Consider the following 19,937-nt stretch of genomic DNA (forward strand, 5'->3'; position numbering starts at 1 on the left):
GGGTTTGTGTGGAGGTTAGGACGCAGGCGTGCTCAAGTTTGTCTGGCCCAAAGGGCGTGCGCGCTCAAGCTTTTCTGGGTTCAGGTTATGTTCTTGAGTATGAAAGAGAAGAAGAGAGAAAGAAAGAACGCATTGGGTTTTTAAAAGGGAGCCACGTGCGGGGCACGTGACCGCGAAGGGTTTAAATTGTTTGGGCCCAAGCCCAAAACAAATCCGTAATACCCATCCTATCCTATGCCTCGTAAAACTTAAAACTAAAATTTCCGATTCGTTAACAGTCCGATTTTGGCGAATGAGCTATGAAAACGATCAGCAGAGAACGTACAATCTAATGATCTATAAAAAAAAACTCAAATCTAACTGTGGTTGACATATAAGAAGATGAAAAATGCCTCAAAATGCGTGAATGACATAAGTTATATGATCAAAAGAAATATAAATTTATAGATAGTGTTAACTCGAATCAAAGTACGACTAAACGACATAAACAACAAAAATAGGAAGTTAAGCGATCAAGAATGGAAAGACCAAATACCCCACCCCCAAACAATTTTTGAAAACAGGGTTTAAAAAAAATTGTTTTAAAAACGTGGGCCTTTTAAAGTCAGATTCCCGAGACTTGCTAGATTATCATTTATAAGGTTTTAATATATATATATATATATATATATATATATATATATATATATATATATATATATATATAAGGTAAATATAAAGGAAAACAATAAAACAATAAAGACATAAATCACTTCATAGAGAAACATGACTCAAAAACTGAGAAAATATGCAAGAGTGGAAAGATATATATATATATATATATATATTAAATAAGGTTAAATATAAAGGAAAACAATAAAACAATAAAGACATAAATCACTTCATAGAGAAACATGACTAAAAAACCGAGAAAATATGCAAGAGTAGAAAGTGTGAATTACATTAAATGTGGACTTAGGATCTGGTACTTACAGCCACACACTCCAAAGAGAGGGCCCAGTTACCTTAATGGTGCTCTTACCAATATATGGAAATGAAAGAAAGTACACTAAACATCAAAGGTCAGTCCTCATAGACAGGGTCTTGTAAAAGGACATCCTCCACATCTGGGGACATTAACTCATAAAATGTTTTAAATGTTGGCCATTAACTTGAAAGGTACTGTTGTTCTTGGGATTTACCAAGGTGATTTCCCCGTAAGGGGTGACTTCAGTAATCAGAAAAGGACCAGACCAACGGGTTTTTAATTTCCCTGGGAAAATATGCAAACGAGAGTTGTTAATCAAAACCGTTTGACCAACTACAAACTCTTTACACAAAATCTATTTATCATGAACACATTTCATGTTAGCTTTATAATCCTTTGTGAGATCATAAGAATTACTACGGATTTCTTCCAGCTTATTTAATTGCAATTTGCGCTTTAGACTTTCCTTATCAATATTGAAGTTCAGGCTTTTTATAGCCCACATAGCACCGTGCTCTAATTCAACGGGCAAGTGACAAGGTTTTCCAAACACAAGTCTAAAGGGAGACATTCCTATAGGAGTTTTAAAAGATGTCTGATACGCCCATAAGGCATCTGTTAGACGCTTAGACCAATCTTTCCGATCAGGATTGACTGTTGTTTCTAATATTTTTTTAATTTCCCTATTAGAGACTTCTACTTGGCCACTAGTTTGTGGATGATAAGGAGTTGCCACCTTATGGGTAACTCTGTACTTCTTAACTAAAGAAGCAACAACTCTATTGCAAAAATGTGTTCCGCCATCACTGATGATGGCTCTAGGGATGCCAAAATGACAGAAAATGTATTCCTTAACAAAAAACACAATTGTCTTATGGTCATTGCTATGGCAAGCCATGGCCTCTATCCATTTGAAAATGTAGTCCACGATAACAAGAATATAAATAAAACAATGGGAAATAGAAAAAAGACCCATGAAATTAATGCCCCATACATCAAAAATTTCTACTACAATAATTGGATTTAAAGGCATCATATTACGTTTAGTGATACGCCCAAGTTGTTAGCAACGAACCCACGTTTTGCAATGAACTTGGGCATCTTTAAAAAGGGTTGGCTAATAAAAACCACACTGAAAAACTTTAGCTACCATTTTCATACCACTAAAATGGCCACCACACTCTTTGTCATGGCAGAAGGATAAAACCTCATTATATTCCCGCTGGGGAATACAACGACGAATAATCTGATCCGCACAATACTGAAAAAGGTAGGGCTCATCCCAGTAGTATAGCTTAACTCTAGCCAAAAAAAATTTACGTTCATTCTTTGACCAAACATCAGGAATAATATTAGAAGCTAAATAATTCACAATGTCGGCATACCAAGGTGCAGAAAAAATAGAATAAAGATGCTCATCAGAAAAAGAATCAGGTATGGACTCAGAATCACTATCACTGTCATGTGTTAGTCTAGATAAGTGATCGGCATCTATATTTTAGACCGTTTATCCTTAATTTCTAGGGTAAACTCTTTTAGAAGAAGAATCCATCAGATCAATCTCTGTTTAACATCCTTCTTGGCGAGAAGGTACCTAAGAGTTGTATGGTCAGTGTAGACTAAGGTCTTTGTACCAACCAAATAAGGACGAAACTTATCTAAAGCATAAACCACAGCTAAAAATTCATTTTTCGTAGTAGTGTAATTTCTTTGAGCATTATTTAAAGTTTTATTAGCATAATAAATAACGGTGGACTTATCATCTAGTTTTTGGCCTAACACAACACTAACAACATAATCGCTAGCGTCACACATAAGTTCGAAAGGTTTAGACCAATCAGAAGGCTGTATAATCGGTGTAGATGTTAAAGCGGCTTTTAAAGTTTCAAAAGCCTATTTACAGTCATAATTGAAATCAAAGATGACATCTTTTAAAAGTAGATTAGTTAAAGGGCTAGCTAATTTTGAAAAATCCTTCATAAAACGCCTATAGAAACCTGCATGGCCTAAAAAGGCTCTAATGTCACGGATAGTTTGTGGTATAGGTAGAGACATTATTTTATCTAATTTGGCCTTATTTACTTCTATGCCATCGCTAGATACAATATGACCTAGCACTATTCTTCTTTTAACCATAAAATGACATTTTTTCCAATTTAAAACCAGATTCTTCTCCTCACACCATGTTAACACTTTGGAAATGTTACACAGGCATTCACTAAAAGAGTCTCCATAGATAGAGAAATCATATATGAAAACTTCCATGAAGTGCTCCACCATGTCACTAAAGATATGAAGCATACACCGCTAGAAGGTACTAAGAGCATTACAAAGGCCGAAAGGCATTTGTTTATAGGCATATGTTCCAAAAGAACATGTGAAGGTAGTCTTGTCTTGGTCATCAGGATCGATAATGATCTGAAAATAGCCAGAGTAGCCATCTAAAAAACAATAATAAGCATGACCAGCTAGACATTCGAGCATCTGATCTATAAAAGGTAAAGGAAAGTGATCCTTCCGTGTCATGGCATTTAAGCATCTGTAGTCAATATAGATCCTCCATTTCATAGGAACTCATGTGAAAACATATTCACTCGCAGTATTACGCATAATGGTAACCCCCGATTTTTTAGGAACTACATGAATGGGGCTTACCCATTCGCTATCGGAGATGGGATATATGATACCCGCATCGAGTAACTATAAGACTTCTTCCCTAACCACCTCTTTCATGGCAAGGTTTAAGCAATGCTGAGGTTTGCATGAAGTCTTCGCATTATCCTCCAAATATATATGATGCGTGCATACACTAGGGTCAATCCCCTTAATGTGGTCTAGGGACCAACCAATCATGGAACAATGTTCCCTAATCACCCTAATCAAATGTGTCTCTTCATCAGATGACAACTAAGAAGATATGATCACCAGATGACTACCATCCGGATCAAGCTAAATATATTTCAACTCAGCATGAAGAATTTTAAGCATAGGGGTGGGAGGAATGGGTAGAAAGGCTTCCGGAGGGTCCTCGTCTTGAGTAGTGAAGACTTGTTTAGGTAAGAGGTCTTCAAACTCAGAAGATGGAGTTACAGAAGGATCTAAGATAGGAGTAGACTCGAAAAGGGTGTTGACTTCCTCTACATAGGAGCTATCATTGAAGTCGGAACTTATGAAAGAAAGGTATTGGTGCATCTGATTCTCTGGAAACGTGTTGTTGAAATAATCTTGAGCTAAGCTCTCGATCATGTTAACTTCTCCATCGATAGTTGTATCGGGTAACTGTTGCATCATTTTGAAAACATTCACCTCAACAAAAAGGTGGCCAAAGGACATGGACATCGAACCATCGTGGCAGTTTATGAGCGCGTTAGCAGTTGCCAAGAAGGGACGCCCTAAAATGATAGGAACAGAGTCGTTAGTGACTTCTGTGTCTAGGAGAACGAAGTCGGCTGGTTAGTAAAAATCTTGAACTTTAACTAGCACGTTTTCAACCACACCATTATGATACTTAATAGAATGATCCATTAATTGCAACATCATTTTAGTTGGTTGCATCTCTTTTAGACCTATTTGTTTATATAGATAATAAGGGAGTAAGTTAATACTCGCCCCCAACTCTAATAGAGCAGTTGTCGTGTGGGTATCCCCTAAGGTGCATTATACAGTAGGACGACCAGGGTCCTTGTACTTAACGATTCCATTATGTTTAGATATAGTGTGAAACTGTTCAATTAAAAAGGCGTCTTTTGGAATGTTTGTTTTCCGTCTAGTAGTGCACAAATCTTTTAGAAACTTAACATGTTGTGGTCATTTTTTAATAGTTTCAAGAAAAGGTAAGTTTATCGTTAGATTTTTAAAAACTTTCCTAATCTCGTTAAAATTTGTATCCTTGTTTAACATGGCTAGTCTCTGGGGAAACCGTGGTTTCTCTCTATATTTAGCATATGGGTTAATAGGAGTTTTCACCTTGGCCGCTTTCCTCATGGGTTGTGGTTTAACTGGTACCTCTACAAGGGTAGGATCTTCAGTTTCTATATCGATATCTAGTAAATTTTTATTTTCATTGACCACTTGTGGTGTAACAACGGGCATAGTTACGACGTTATCAACCACTTTGCCTGAACGGAGAGTGGTGATGACATTTAACTCACCTACGTTTAAATGTTCATTACTAGTATTACCAGTTACTTTAAAGGCTGTATTTGGCATTTTAGGATTTGGTATAGCTTGACCTGGAAACACACCTTTTGGTTGGGCTTTCTCTTGGGTTAATTGTTATATGGATTGTTGAATCTGTTGTAGAATTTGTTATTGAGCTTCCATGTATAGGCATCGAAACGATCCGGTTATGGATGTGTAGTGGTCACAGGTAGTGTGATAGGAACTATCTCACGTTGATTATTAACGGGTGGGTTGTGATAGTTGTTATTAATCAGGACGATACCTCTATTATTATTATTATTATAATTATTGTAATTATTATAATTACTTTGTCCTTGTAATTGTCTTTGATGAGCTGGGTTGTAGTTGTTCGATGGCTTAACATTCTTATTATTAAACCCGAGAGGTGTAACTTGTTGATTATTTCGCCAACTGAAGTTGGGATTTTGTCTCCAAGGTGTGTTAGGTTGGCTACTCATGGAGCAAACATTATCCGGCTGTGCGGGTGGTTGTTCATAAACGAGAGGACAATAGGAGTCGGTATGCTCAGGATTCAAACATAAATTACATGGAATAGAGTTGACGTTCATGACAAGAATAGGCTTATGTTGAATAGAAATGGCTTCTACCTTTTTTGTGAGAGATTCAATTAGAATTTTAAGCTCAGGATCAGATTTAACCTCAAACATACTAGCAGCCTTTGCTGTGGAAGAAGGATTAGCGGAGCGGGGGATATTATTACCCCCCCAATTATTATTACGCTTAGATTGATCTTCTAAAAATCTATAAGCCTCTGAAGCTCCTTTACTAATGAAACTACCCCCAGTCATTATATCAAGAACCTCTTTATGATGATGTAAAAGCCCTTTGAAAAAGGCACGAATAAGCGTGTCTTTCGCAAGGTTATGATGTGTACACTCAATGAGAAGATCAGTGAAACGATTCCAGGCCTCTGAAAAGGATTCATGAGGATTTTAGCAGAAGAAATGAATCTTTTGAAGCATTTCATCTGTCTTCAATGGTGGGTAAAACTGGTCCATGAACAATTGAACAAGTTTAGCCCATGAGTCCACAGAATTAGGTGTTTGGGCAGTTAACCAAGATGCCGCCTTATCGGCTAGGGTGAAAGGAAACACCCTCAGTTTAATTTTTTCCGAACCTACAGTAGGATGATGGAATGTGGTAAGAACTTGTTCTATCCTACGCATATGCTGATAAGGTTTCTCGTGGTTTAACCCATGAAAAACCAGTAACAAATTAAATATATTCGGGGGAATTCCAAAATCCCCCACCGGGTTTGCAAGAATGATGCTTGACTTAGGGCAATCGTTTAGGGCTTTGTAAAAACCAGAGAGAGGAGTCTCTGCTTCGTCAACCATTGATGCAGGTGTAGTGTGTGGTATTCAGGTGTGCGTTGACGTTTACAATAGATCACGTTAGACGATTTTTTCTTACCAAACCTTAATCTCATGCAAGGCTAAGTCCAATATGAAAGAAATACTAACAGCAGTCAAGCAACAACTTGATATACTAGAATTTAAAACTCCTCTGACAGAAGAGACGAGGAGTGAAAGAAGGAGAACCTGAGTGCCTCCTTGTTACGCTTATGAATATCACCTTTAATACGAACCTACTTTCCTGTGGATGCTTGGAATACTGAATAAACAACAAATTCCAATGAAAACAAGGACCGGTAGCTAACCCGGTTAAAATCGAGCTTTCTTGAAGGGCGCCAGCTTCGAAATAGAGTAAACAAAGGGCAAAAGCGCTCCAAATCTTGTGTTGAAATTTTTTTTTTTCAAGAACAAGAGGGTCTTGGCTTTCGAAATAAATAGAGTTATTAGGGGCGCAGGCCATTCGAAATCTTGTTTGAAAAAATTTCCCGTCGACTTCCAGGAGCAAAAATCTTGTTTTTTTTTTTTTTTTTTTTTTTTTTTCAAGAAACAACACACACGGTCAGATTCGAACTAAAGGGTGGGTGGGTGAATTGGGTTATTGTAGACGTGAAAAACTAAGGGAATTTAATTCTAAAACAACTAAGATGGCAGTGGCGCCATTTGATATAAGTAAAAATATATCTTTACTCCTACTTAACTAATTAAACTCGGCATAAGTAAAAATATGCTTTATATCTTACTTTATTGTTATCAAAGTTCTACTCTCGATTATCTTATAATAAAACTGGAGTCAGAATTTGTTCCACTCCTAATCGCTTAGAACGTAATAATTCCACTAACTTAAACAATTCAACAGTATGATGAGAGTAATAATTCTAATAGCTTTTACTAATATGGTGAGAACTAATATTAAAGATATTCTAAATTATACTATGGCAATTAAATACGAAGATGTGAATGAGAAGGAATTAGGGAGATTTGAAATCCACCTTGATTAATCTCTAATATGCTAGTACGGAGTTTTTGCAACCCTAATCTTTATGTTTTCACATAAAGGTTAGGTCTTTTTTATCCTTAATTATTCATGGCATCTCTACCAACTAATAATTAGTATGTGAGGCAATTGAAACCCATTCTCATAGTGAATTAACTACCCACTAGAGTGGAATATCTTACTACAACTATTCTATATTAACACATCAAGTCTTCATCAAAGCTTTAATCAAACCTCTCTAATGGAGGTTTAGCTATGATTCATGAGACTATCATAAACGTAAGTAGAAGAAGACATAATGAAAGAACTACTTGATTAATAATAACTTAACTTGAATTAATGGTGGTTAGGCTAATAAAATAATAACTAGGTTTTAAAACAAAAGAGAAAAGAGAGAGAGCTAATTAAAATTAAACTAATGAGGGTTAGGTTTATAGAGTTTTGCCTTAGTCATATTTATATAGGAGAGGGCTAGGTTTAAAATTTCGTGCTTAGGCTTTGGAGCTATGTTTTAGGCCATTAAATCAAGCCCAAAACCTAATTACTTAAGTCCAAAAAGGGTTTCTCTGTTAGAAATTACTTCAATAGCCTTTTTGTCTACTTTTACTTCTCTGATTAGATCAAGGTCTAGACCATTAGAAAGGTCTTTCCGATCCAGTCGTTTTGACATATAATAGGCCCAATTCCGAGGTCTGAGTCCAAAGATACGACCTGCGGAAGTTCTGTTGACTTTTATGATCTATTTCTGCTCGCGTTGACTTTGACTTTTCAGCTTTGACTGGGCTTTAAAAAAGTTTTTTCTCCTTGAAACTTAGGTTTTAACCATAGAACTTCTTAGCAACCAACCTTTGCTCCTTTCTCTTGCAAAAGTGACATATTTCTTCACATATTTGACTCCAATACCTGAAATATACAAACGTACATAAACAGTACTAACTCTTATTTATTATAAATATAATTGGTCTAAATGTAATATTATTAATGGATTAAAACTACAATTTTGGGCTCTTATCATTACATAAGCTTGCTCTTATCATTCTGCATAGTACATTCCACATGCATCATCTCATTCTGTTTGGGGGTGTATGTGTTTATATGTTTTTATGGGTTGATCCCCAACTGTTTTGATTATCAGTTTATGGTGAGCATAAAGCTCACTTCCGTATGAGAGTACGTCGACGAAGTCGTGTAAGATGAACAAGTGATGTGAACGAAGATGGAACGCTAAAAACTCTTTCATAATCATCCCATCTATGATGATTAAATCCTCATTTCTGATGTATTTCTTTCACATTCCATTCTATCTTTTGCTTTAATAAAATACATCAATAAGGTAACCGGACCTCTCCACTTGGAGGGTGTGGTTGTAAATGTCGGAGCCTTAAGGCCACAATATGTCTTGCGCATTCCTCGTTAGCACTTTTACTCGTCGTTTGAGCAGTGTACCCCTATGGAGCGAGCATACAATTTTTCGTTTCTTTATTTTACACTTCCTTTTAGAATAGTTTTTCTTTTCTTGTTATTTAAAATTCTTTTCTTTATTTTCATTTCCTGTTTTCTGTTTTTACGTTTCCTATTTTTACATAAGCATCTTTCTTTCAATCTTCACCTTTGACGCTGAGTAGTCTTTCCTCTGTAAAGAAGAGATGTGAAACAAAGCAGAGGGTGATAGGGATTGAGTGAAAGTGTCTTACGGTTGTCTCTCACGGCTGTTTAGCATGTCTCATCTTCCATAGGCATGCCATACCGTGGGATGGTTGGCAGTTTGAGCCCTTTATTTCGAAAACTTTTTCCCTCTATGGGTGATTTCTATCTGTTTCGAGCTTCGTCTTTCTCTCTGGTTGGAATAGCTACAAAATAGAGCTAACTAGATATTAGGAGAGGAGATATTAGAGTATCTAGTAATAGAGCTAGTCCTCTTCACTAGATTCGCTTTCTTGCAAAACAAGGAAGTGCACAATCTAGAGCAAGCCAAACCCCACGCAGGTTCTCAATTAGAATCACTTAATTTCAAGCACCTTCTATTTGGAGGATCACTTTCGTCATAGTGATATTTTTTTGTAGTAGTTTTATAGTTTATATTTTTCTATCATAGTAATGTAGGAACATAAAAACCAAAAAGCTAAAAACAAATGTATCTTTCTTTCGTTAATAGAAATTGTCAGATGATTCTCGATACATCAATAGTTACGTGATTTTCTTTTTCAAAAATAAAACGGACAATGGATTTTACATAGACCAACCCCCAGAACAATGCAATCTAGGGGTAATTTGAGATCAGCTTTGCTTACTAAGGGTTGCCTATATCATCGAGCTATTTGCTCGAGTCATGACATTCCAGGTCTTGTGCAGTAAATCCCCCTACTCGCGTAGCTGAAGCTCTGTCTGTTTAAATTGGGTTCACCACGGAACCGACACGAAATTTGCCTAAGATTATCTATTTTCAAGTAGTAGTGTCTAGAATCACAGCTTTTGAGTACGAGTTTCTTTAAACATCTCTACATAGTTTTCAAAACTTAAGGATATAAAAATGAAACTTATATGCCCTGTAGTAACCAAAATGATACCGGATTCACGTATAATTTTATCTTCTTGTCAAAACCTCTATATGGTTAGAGATCTATTTTTCTTGATAAAACCAATTCCAAAAAAAAAAAAAAAAAAAAGGCGTCTCCAGACGAGAATTAAACAAATAGAGTAACCCAAAGTAATATTACACTCTGTTTAATTCTATCTTTTGCCTCCACCTCTCTATTTTGTCTCGAGAATCTGACGTTAAAAGACTCAAACTTGTACAAATTTTCAAAATTTCCCTTTCTTAAAATTCTTTCCCCTTTCATTTAAATCTTTTCCCCTCTTCAATCTCTCTCTTCTAAAAAAAACTTTCAAAAATTTCTTCTGTAGTGAACAAAAACCCTCCACCTAGCAAGACTAGATGGATAAGTTTCAATGATTGTGTGCAAGCACTTCCTAGAGAACTGTAGCTTAAGATATGGACACATATACTGAAAATCATTCCTAGTTTAGGTAAGAGTTCATCCGCACGTAAGAGACGAGCTATGAGAAAAGGCTGGTGCTCGAATTCTCAAACATCAACTTGCCCCGGTCTTCAACCTCATAGTGAAAATTCAGTTTTGAAGGTTTTCATGTGCCAGCCACCTGCTCATTGGGCACAGCTGAAGAGAGTAATCCAACCATCTGTTTGGGATTGATTAAAGTTTTCAAAAACTTCCAAGTCTTGGAGATTTGACTTAAAACGACCCACCTTTTTAAAATTCCAGTTTATATTGAAAACCTTTAAAAAAATTAATTACAATTTTCCTTCTGTTATCGGTACATATTTTCCCTACATTTCCTTTTCATTTCTTTCCATCATCTGCTTTTCATCCACCATTAGATGTGAGTGTACCCTATACTATTACGTTGCATTTTCAATGTTGATCGTTTTGGTACCTCACGAGTCAACATCAGACGAGTAACGAAGCGCGAATCAGCTCTTGAAGTTGGTAAGTGATAAAATGTTGATTGACATTATTGGTTTTATACTTAAGTCCGAGGTCCATAGTCCGAAGTCCGAAGACCAAAGTCCAAAGTCCAAAGTCCAAAGTCCGTATAGTCGTCCGTTTAGTGAAGTTACCTTACTCACGTGGGTTTGGTAGGATAGGTCGAGTAAGGGATCGTCCAAACCTTAGGGCTCGGCAAGGTTTACAACTGGAATTACAACTTTTGGTGAGTAGGATTTTAGGTTTTTTTAGTTGGTTTAATTAAATTAACGGTAATGCAAATAATGTAAATTACTAACGGTGATTTCGACGTAAATAAACAAAGATGGAGAAACAGGGAGAGGGTTAATCATACTCATGCAAGAATCATTTTTTAACAGTTTATATTACCACATCACTACAGCTCTAATTCGTCTCGAGTTCATAGACAAACCCGAGACGATGTCGAGTATTGATCCCTAGCGAAATGCCTACATCTCTGAGTCACATCTCACTAGCATAAGGAGTTGAACTAATATTTTATCTCTGGAATATCATTTTAGCTCCTGGTTTGATTCTACATCAGCTGGACAAATTGGAGAGCTGTCTGACACTAGAGAGTCGCGCGCGAGACATTTTGGGTCTCTCGCGAGACTGTTCTGGAGCATCAGCACTCCAAATTTATACAGTCTCAATCATTTTGGAACCGGATGTATAATCTACACCTAATTCCTAAGTAGTGATTCTAAAACATTAAAGTGTCAATCCGGATTCTCACATAAGCAGCATAACCCTCCCCCTGGGGGGGGGATTAGCTCATGGTTATTGGAGGAATAATTAAACTTGTTGTATACATTAAATAAGTAAATGCAGGACATGAATTAAACTTGAAAAGAAATGACTTTTATTAAGAAGAAATAACTTATAGTATTGAAGCTGCTGGAAGAGAAAATGACGGAATGTAAAGTACGAGAATGAAGCTACAGACAATAACTAAAGTTAACTAACTAATAAGCAAAGGCTAAAGCATAAAATGCTGAAGGGGAAATATTGAAAACCTAACTTACATATATATAGGCTGGTCTCTCGTGAAGCCTTTTAATTGGGTTTTGTCTTTTTGTTAAATTGAGACATTCAAAACTTTGAAATACAAAGTTTTGTCTCGAAATTGTTTTCTTTAGTTTTTGTCTTCTTGCTCCATGTCAAACAAAATTTTATGTTTGGTTTTGTCTTTTAGCCCAATTCAATTCAAACTTTGAATTGGTACGTGTCTTCTCCTTTTGCAAGGTGGCATAAAATTGTGACCATCACTTGCAGCCTGCCTATGCTGACTCGTCATGTCTTTTGGGCTCACAGAGTGGGTCTACTTAGTGTGTCCAGTGGTGGCGCCGATTTTGGCGTTTTTACAACTTTCTGTCTTTGCGTAGAGTTCGTCGCCCTAGTCGCTCTGGCAATTCACTAGCCAAAGTCAGCGTCTAGATTTATAAGATGTGAGCTTCAGAAGTTTGCTGCTTCTTTACATGTGGACCCGTTCTGCACTGGTTTTTTTCCTTTGGAAACTTCAATTCTAGTCAGGCTTTGTTGGGCTTCACTGGGGTTGAGTGGGAAGACTTCAAATATTCTAGTATTCCCGTACTTCGATACATGTTTTATCATTATATTCATGTTAACTGCGGAAACCTGCAAAAGTACGAAAATATAATTATTACATGACTATTAAACACATAATCGACCAAATGCTATGTCTCTCGGGGTTTAATATTATAGTTTTGGGTGCTTATCACACCACCCCAAAATAGCACTTTGCTTGTCCTCAAGCAAAGAAGAGACATTAAAATGATAAGTGGCCAAAAATGTGTTGTCCTAAGCTAAGTCTCATTTCACAGAGTGCGGTTGCATTGACCGTATGCAACAAGGTCTTGAACCACTAGAAATTCCCTAGTGGATGAGTTATAGCCTCGTGAGAGTTTTTCAAAGAAGATACTCACAAACTTCATTTATACTACAACGACTCAGTAACAAAGGCCTGTTTCCTTAATTAATCTCAGATATCTAGACATCTCACTAGCGGGGAAAACAAGAATTAATTCTTTCAAAATTTAAGTTAATATACATACAATAATCAAAACATCTACATATGAGCATTCATGCAGTGATCTTTTACAATGAAATGTACGAGCAGGGCCATTTCTGGATCCTTTGGATAACGTCCTTAAGTAGGTTCTCACAGGTATGTGTCGAAACACAATTTCTCTCTTATTTTTCCGCTCAAGTCTTGCTATCTCCAGTGTGCAGTGGGCACACGTTTCCTCACATACTCAATGACAGTCAGAGGAGCTGAGGTCGAGAATTCACATCTACTACTTATTATTACACTATCCTACTCCTAATTGAGCTAGAGGTCTTTATTAGGTTTTAGGTCTTAGGTTGTAGTGTAGAAAAAATTGGAATGGAAAATTCAAAAATGATAAGTATGACAAAATAAAGTCTTTGAGATATTTATATTAGAGAAATCCTTATTTTCTTTCTTGCTTCTAACATGGTTTTCCATACTTGGCTTTTTTAAGCTTTTGTATTCCATTTTGATTTGATTTGGGGGAAATTCTACCTTTGATATTTCTTTTGATTTTTGGAAACATATTTCTATTTTTCTTTTTTTTTTCTTATGATTTTTTTTTTGCTTGGTAAGTTTGAATTCATTAAAACTGTAACAGAAGTACAAAAGGGGATGGTGTATAGGGTAGGCAACATGCTGCCCCCTATTTCATTCTCTACAAGTCATGTCTATATCATAACCTATTACAAACTCATACGAATCGGAAAAATATTTGGAATGGAGCTTCCCACTTGTGCAGCCAGGTTGGCCTACCAACTGTGATACACTCCTCATTCTCAGTCAAAGATACTCCCTGTTTGGCCAGCAAGTCCGTCGTGAAGTTGCCTTCCCTCCAAATGGTTGTAATCCTCCACCTTTGAAGTCCCTCTGTGCATATTATCCATCTAGGTTGTAGCATCTAAGGAACATCCCCAGTTGCAAAAGCTCGCGCTGCTGCCTCAAAGTCAGTTTCAATCCATAGGTTCTTCCAACCTTGTTTAAGGGTTGTCTCGACGCCCACAATGATAGCCATGCACTCTGCTCTATAGTTGTCCCCCGGCCCAATGTTCATGCTTAGTGTAAGCAGGAATTGACCCATGTTCCCTCTGAAAGCAATACCATTCCCAGATAGCCCAGGATTCCCTATTGATGCCCCATCAGTGTTAAGTTTCACAATGTCTGGTTCTGGTGGAATCCACATACGTTGTTTAACTTGCGGCACTTTTCTCATCTGAATACCCACATTCCAATACTGAAGGATCACAAATTCAGGAGGGGTGTTGTAACAGTGGCCCTTTGACAGCTTACCTGTGATTCTCAGCTGTAATCGAACAAACGACTTGCAGTTTCCAAGCTTTGGCTTCTTCCCATCAAACTACACCTTTTTCCGTTCTTTCCATATACTTACCAGAGATGCAACCACACAAGACTTCCACAGATCATGCAGCAAAGGACTCCAATTCTGGTTAATCTTTAGTGTATCGGGAAAACTTTTAATAGCAGTGGTTACCTGAAAAACCTGTTTGACCCAATCCCATAGCTCTTGCGCAAACCGACATTGCCAAAAGAGATGATGTGTAGATTCCCCAGCACTTCCACACAAGCGGCAGGAAGAAGACAGAGAGATGCCTATTTTCTGAATTCTTTCATCAGTTGCAATTCCCCTTTTAATAATTTTCCATGCCAGCGCTGAGGTTCAAGGGTGTATACAACTATTCCAGACGCTCTTACTCCATGTAATAGTCGGCCTCCTCTTTCTTATTTCATCATATGCTCATTTCATTGAGAAGTTTCCTAGCAGATCAGGGCACCAAACTACATAATCCTCAAAGGTAGGACTGCATTTCAGAACATCAGTTAAACTTTTGTGAACTCTATTCATTATCTCTTGTAACATATCAGGGATGCACCAGTTATCACCTTCAAGCAAATCGCAAACCTTAGCTCGACAGCCCTTTAATTCCAGGGAATTGATATTGAGCATGCTTTTCAGTGATTGCTTACCCAACCAATTGTCCCTCCATATATCCACATTGTCACCACTTGCTATCACCCATTGAGTTCTACTCTTCACTTCCACAAGAGCTTTTCTTATCCCCGACCAAACAGAGGTTAGTTTGTAAGATTGAATAAACTCTCCATCTTGATTGAAGTACTTTTCTTTCATGAATAAAGCAAAATCAGTTTCACCCTTTAATACTTCCCAAGCCAACTTCATTAACACCGCAGTATTAATTTTCTTGAGCCTTAGAATCCCTAGTCCTCCTTCCTAAGTAGGCTTGCATACTCTATCCCAGCTGACTGTGACACCCTTTCTTATACTTGGATCACCCGACCATAGGAAATTCCTCATGATATCCTCTGCTTCTTTGACCATAGCCATTGGCCATTCATAGATGGACATGGTGTAAACTGGGATGCTACATAGCACTGACTTGATCAAAGTAATCCTCCCTTGAAAAGACAGCCTATTTCCCTTCCAACTTGTAAGCCTTTTCCGAATCTTATCTAAGATCGGTGTCACACAGGCCCTAGTAACTCTACCTTGCTATAGACTTACTCCCAAATATTTCTCTAGTAAGAAACCTTCCTTCATATTCAACTCCAACAACACATCCTGTTTTCTCGACTGAGTAAAGTTACTGAAAAAAACTTTACTTTTGTCTTGACTGATAAGTTGTCCAGTTGCGTTCTGGTACCTCCTCAGGATATGATTGAGCTTTTTGATCCCTCTTATCTCTCTGTTTGCAAAGATAATGATGTCGTCTGCAAAAATAAGATGACTTGGAGCTGCCACTTTCTTAATGACAGTTAGTGGCTTTAGATGGTTTTTGTCCCTGAGATAATGGATAGCTCTACTCAGAGTGTCTTCAGCAATAGCAAACAATAATGGTGAAAGAGGATCACCTTGTTTAAGCCCTCGGTGCATAGGAAAGAAACCAACAGGTCCACCATTAAATAACGCAGAGATTTTTCCGAACTTACAATAGTTCTTATCCAGTTGATCCAGATATCTGAAAAACCCATACTTTGCATAACTGGGAAAAGAAACTTCCAACTCATTGTATCATAAGCTTGCGTTATGTCTAACTTCACAGCTACAGATCCACCAAATCTATCCTTCTTCTCAGAGGCCATGGAAATGCTTGTCTGAGAGCATCATGAAGGTACAAAACCAGTTTGCTCCTTAGTGATGATATCATCAGCCAACACATTGAGACGCAACTATAGAAGCTTAGTAATAATCTTGAAGAGAAAGTTTCCCATACAAATCGGTCTATACTGGCTGAGTTTCTTGGCATTATTATCCTTTGGGATTAAAGCAATAAAGTTCGAATTTAATCCTCTGGCTAAACAACCTTGAATAAAGAAGGATTGTATTGCCAAGCACACATCTTGCTTTATGATTACCCAACATTTGCAGTAGAAATGTCCTTGGAATCCATCAGGTCCAGGTGAGCTATCCATTTTCATGCTAAAAACAGTCTTTTGAATTTGTTTATAAGCTGGCACTCTTGTGAGACTGTAGTTCTCTTCCTCATCAATCAGTTTGGGTATAACAGTCAATAATTCTATGTCTTCTTGAACATGGACCTCCCTATACTTCTCTTCATAGTAGCTTATTACATACTGCTTAATTTGTTCCTGGTCATCAAGCACAGTACCATCCTCTGTCACCAACTCAGTGATCATAGAAGCCCCCTGTTTGACCCTGCATATATTGTGGAAGTATGCAGTGTTTCTGTCCCCCTCATCCTTAAAACAAGTTCTACTCTTTTGTCTTAAAAGAGAAGACCTATTAGCTCTGGTTGTATCCAATTCAAACTCGTTCTGTATAACTTCTGCTATAAGAAGTTCATCATCCACTGTTTGATCAACCAGTTGTTGCATTCGAAGGAGTTTTGCCTCTGCTTTTCTAATGGAGACATCTGTGTGCCCAAAAACCTCCAAATTCCATTTCTTTAAGTCAGTTTTCAATCTATGTAGCTTGCGCATAACCTTGAGGAGAGGAAGAAGTGGTTGATATAAGATAAATTTGATAGTCTACCTACGAAATGAACGATGAAACTCAAAACGTAAGTAAACTAAAACTAGCTTATGATGCTTTATGCTTATCAAAGTTTCCTACTCTCAATTCTATCGTAATAGAGAAGAGTAACAAATTCGTTCCACTCCTAGTGCTCTAGCATGGAATTGTTTTCTAATCTAATTAGTCAGTCTTAAGTCTAATGAGAGCTTTACGAAGGTGTGTATACTACGATACCTATATGGTATTGATTATGTTGAATCTAACTACGAATGCTATGGAAATATGATTGTTTTGAATCTAGATAAAGGATTAGAGGGGAATTGAATCCACCTCGAATCCAACTTAATAGCCTAGCATAGATTCTTGTATCTCGATTCTTACGTTCTTACGGCAAGAACTTCGAGTTCTAATCCCTAGTGTTCATGGCATTTCTACCGAGTACTAACTAGCATGTGAGGTCGTCCACCCATTCTCATGGCGAATCACGACCTTCTAGATTGGAATAGACTCTACAATGCTTCTACACTATACCACTAAGTTTTCCTCAAGGCTTCATCAACCCCTCTAATGGAGGTTTTAGCCTTGAATCATTCCGCAATCATTCCCATATGAATCTAAACTAAACATATTATCAAGATTCGAAATTTACTAATCTAATTAAACAATGATTAAATTCTAATTAACAACTAAGAAATGGTAACCAACAATAATTAAAACTAGATCTAATAGATTGAAATAACACAATTCGAAATTGATAAAATAACTATTTTATTTATCTAATCAATCAAGAACAATGATTCAAAGACTTAATCTAAAACAAGAATTGAAAATGGAACTAAACTTAATTTTATTAATTAAACTAGATCTAGAATTATCTATATTGTTTTAGGTCTAACTAGCTACCATTAACAAAGAGCTAAGCTTTTGTTTTTATATCTCCAGATCCAAAAATCGTGCATGGGCTTGGAGCCATGTTTTGGGCCAGAGAATCAGGCCCAAAACCTAATTCTTTCAGTCCAAAAAGGCCTATTCAGCTGCAGTTGGCTTCAATAGACTTTTCGTCCACTTCTGCTCTTCTGATTGGGTCAAGGCTAAAACCATTGGAAAGCTCTTTCCGAGCCGGTCGTTTTGATATAAGGTAGGCCCAATTCCGAGGTCTGAGTCCAAAGATACGGCTTTCGAAAGTTCTCACGACTTGTGTCTTTGTTTCACCAGCGACTTTTCAGCTTTTGGCCCGGGCTTTAGAAAGGCTTTGTCTTCTTGAATCTTGGCCTTTAATCACGGAACTCCTTAGTAACCGACCTTAGCTCCTTTATCTCGCTAAAGTGGCACATTTATGCACATAATGGACTTTGAAACCTGAAATGCATAAAAACACGTAATCAGTGTTAACTCTTAATTATTACTCACATAATTGGTCTCAAAGTATGACTGTTATAGGGTTAAAACTACAATTTTGGGCTCTTATCAAACCACCCCCAAACAGCATTTTGCTTGTCCTCAAGCAAAGATGAGAAATTAGAATAAGTGACCAAAAATGGAGTTCTATCTACTCGTTTATTTCGAGAGTCGCGATTGCATTGACCATATGCAACAAGGCCTTAAACCACTAGGAATTCCCTAGTGGACCGAGTTATAGCCTCGTGAGAGTTTTCCGATGAAGGTACTCACAAACTTCAACTATACTACAACGACTAAGAAATAAAACTATTGTTTCCTCATTCATGTCTCAATTATCTATACATCTCACTAGCAATGAATCTGAGAATAATCATGTCGAAAACCTAAGCTAATATATGCATAATAATCAATCATCTACGAATAAACATATATACAATGAGTAATACTATGAAATGTCTAGCGGGTTAGTTTCTGAAAACTTCGAATAAGCGTCCTTAAGTAGGTCCTCACATAAATGTCAAGCCAAAACCACTCGATTTTTCGCTCAAGTTTAAGCTACTCCGATTAATGCGATGTGGGCACACTTTACCTTACAATCTCAATGACAACAAGGAAGCGAGTCGATCAAACACATCCGCCACTTACTATCACACTAACCTATTCTTAATTGAGCTAGAGGTCTTTATTAGGTGTTTCGGGGATTAGGAGATGGTTTAAGAAGGAAGGAAATGGATATTCAAAAGGACAAGTCTGAGATAGTAGAGTCTTCATATTATGTAACTTAGAGAAAACCTTATTATTTACTTTTGCTTCTATACTTTGTTTCCATCCTTAGCCATTTTTTTTTTCTTTGGCTTTTGACTCCTTTTATTCTATTTTTTTGGAGTTGTTATTTTATTTCTATTTTTATTTTTCTTTTCTTTGGATGGGAACTTCTTTTTTTTATTTTCTGAAGCAATTAACTAACTTTTGTTTACACCGGTTTTTCTCTTCTTCTTTCTTCTCATTCTATTCTCAGACTTATTCTAGATTGGGTAGGTTGATTTTTTTGTTTTGTTTTGTCTTTGTAACAGGGTAAAGGATTTGTGGTTTATGAAAGGCTAAAGAAAGGCTCAGAGGGGCGACTAGCGGAAATAATTCATAGGTTTGAATTTCTGGCTATATCGATCCAAAGAGGGCCTAAATTCTCGCTTAGGATATGGCATAGTGATCAAGCAAGTGGACGTGTGATTTCTCTATCCGGATTTTACTTCTCCTTGTGTCATTTCTCAAATGTTTATTTCATATAAGGCTTTAGGCTATATTCTCATAGGATTTGTAGAATAAGTACTCTAGCCTAGATTTCAGAAACTTACTGCTAACAATCATAGATACTCATGTAATATATTTATAGATAGATGCAAAGATTAT

The 19,937-nt window shown here is 36.9% G+C and overlaps 1 protein-coding gene across 1 annotated transcript; it reads right to left on the bottom strand.

Moving 5' to 3' along the window:
• Positions 1 to 14,015: 14,015 nt before the first annotated feature.
• On the bottom strand, positions 14,016 to 17,092 carry LOC147496356 (uncharacterized). Its single transcript, XM_086562558.1, has 5 exons — positions 16,508 to 17,092; positions 16,188 to 16,246; positions 15,657 to 16,134; positions 14,505 to 14,606; positions 14,016 to 14,417 (listed from the first exon to the last, which is right to left on the bottom strand). The coding sequence occupies exons 1-5, from the start codon at positions 17,090 to 17,092 to the stop codon at positions 14,016 to 14,018; spliced, it is 1,626 nt and encodes a 541-aa protein (XP_086418684.1).
• Positions 17,093 to 19,937: the final 2,845 nt, after the last annotated feature.

The sequence above is a fragment of the Coptis chinensis genome, chromosome 5, assembly GCF_015680905.1.
Source record: "Coptis chinensis isolate HL-2020 chromosome 5, ASM1568090v1, whole genome shotgun sequence".
Taxonomy (NCBI): Eukaryota; Viridiplantae; Streptophyta; class Magnoliopsida; order Ranunculales; family Ranunculaceae; genus Coptis; species Coptis chinensis.

Excerpts from the sequence above, each read along its gene's own strand:
- LOC147496356 (XM_086562558.1), bottom strand. The coding sequence starts at position 17,092 with ATGCGCAAGCTACATAGATTGAAAACTGACTTAAAGAAATGGAATTTG. Across the intron at positions 16,247-16,507 it reads ATTTCTACTGCAAATGTTGG|ACAAGCATTTCCATGGCCTC; the intron begins GTAATCATAAAG and ends TGATGCTCTCAG. Across the intron at positions 14,607-15,656 it reads TACTAGAGAAATATTTGGGA|GTAACCACTGCTATTAAAAG; the intron begins GTAAGTCTATAG and ends CAGGTTTTTCAG.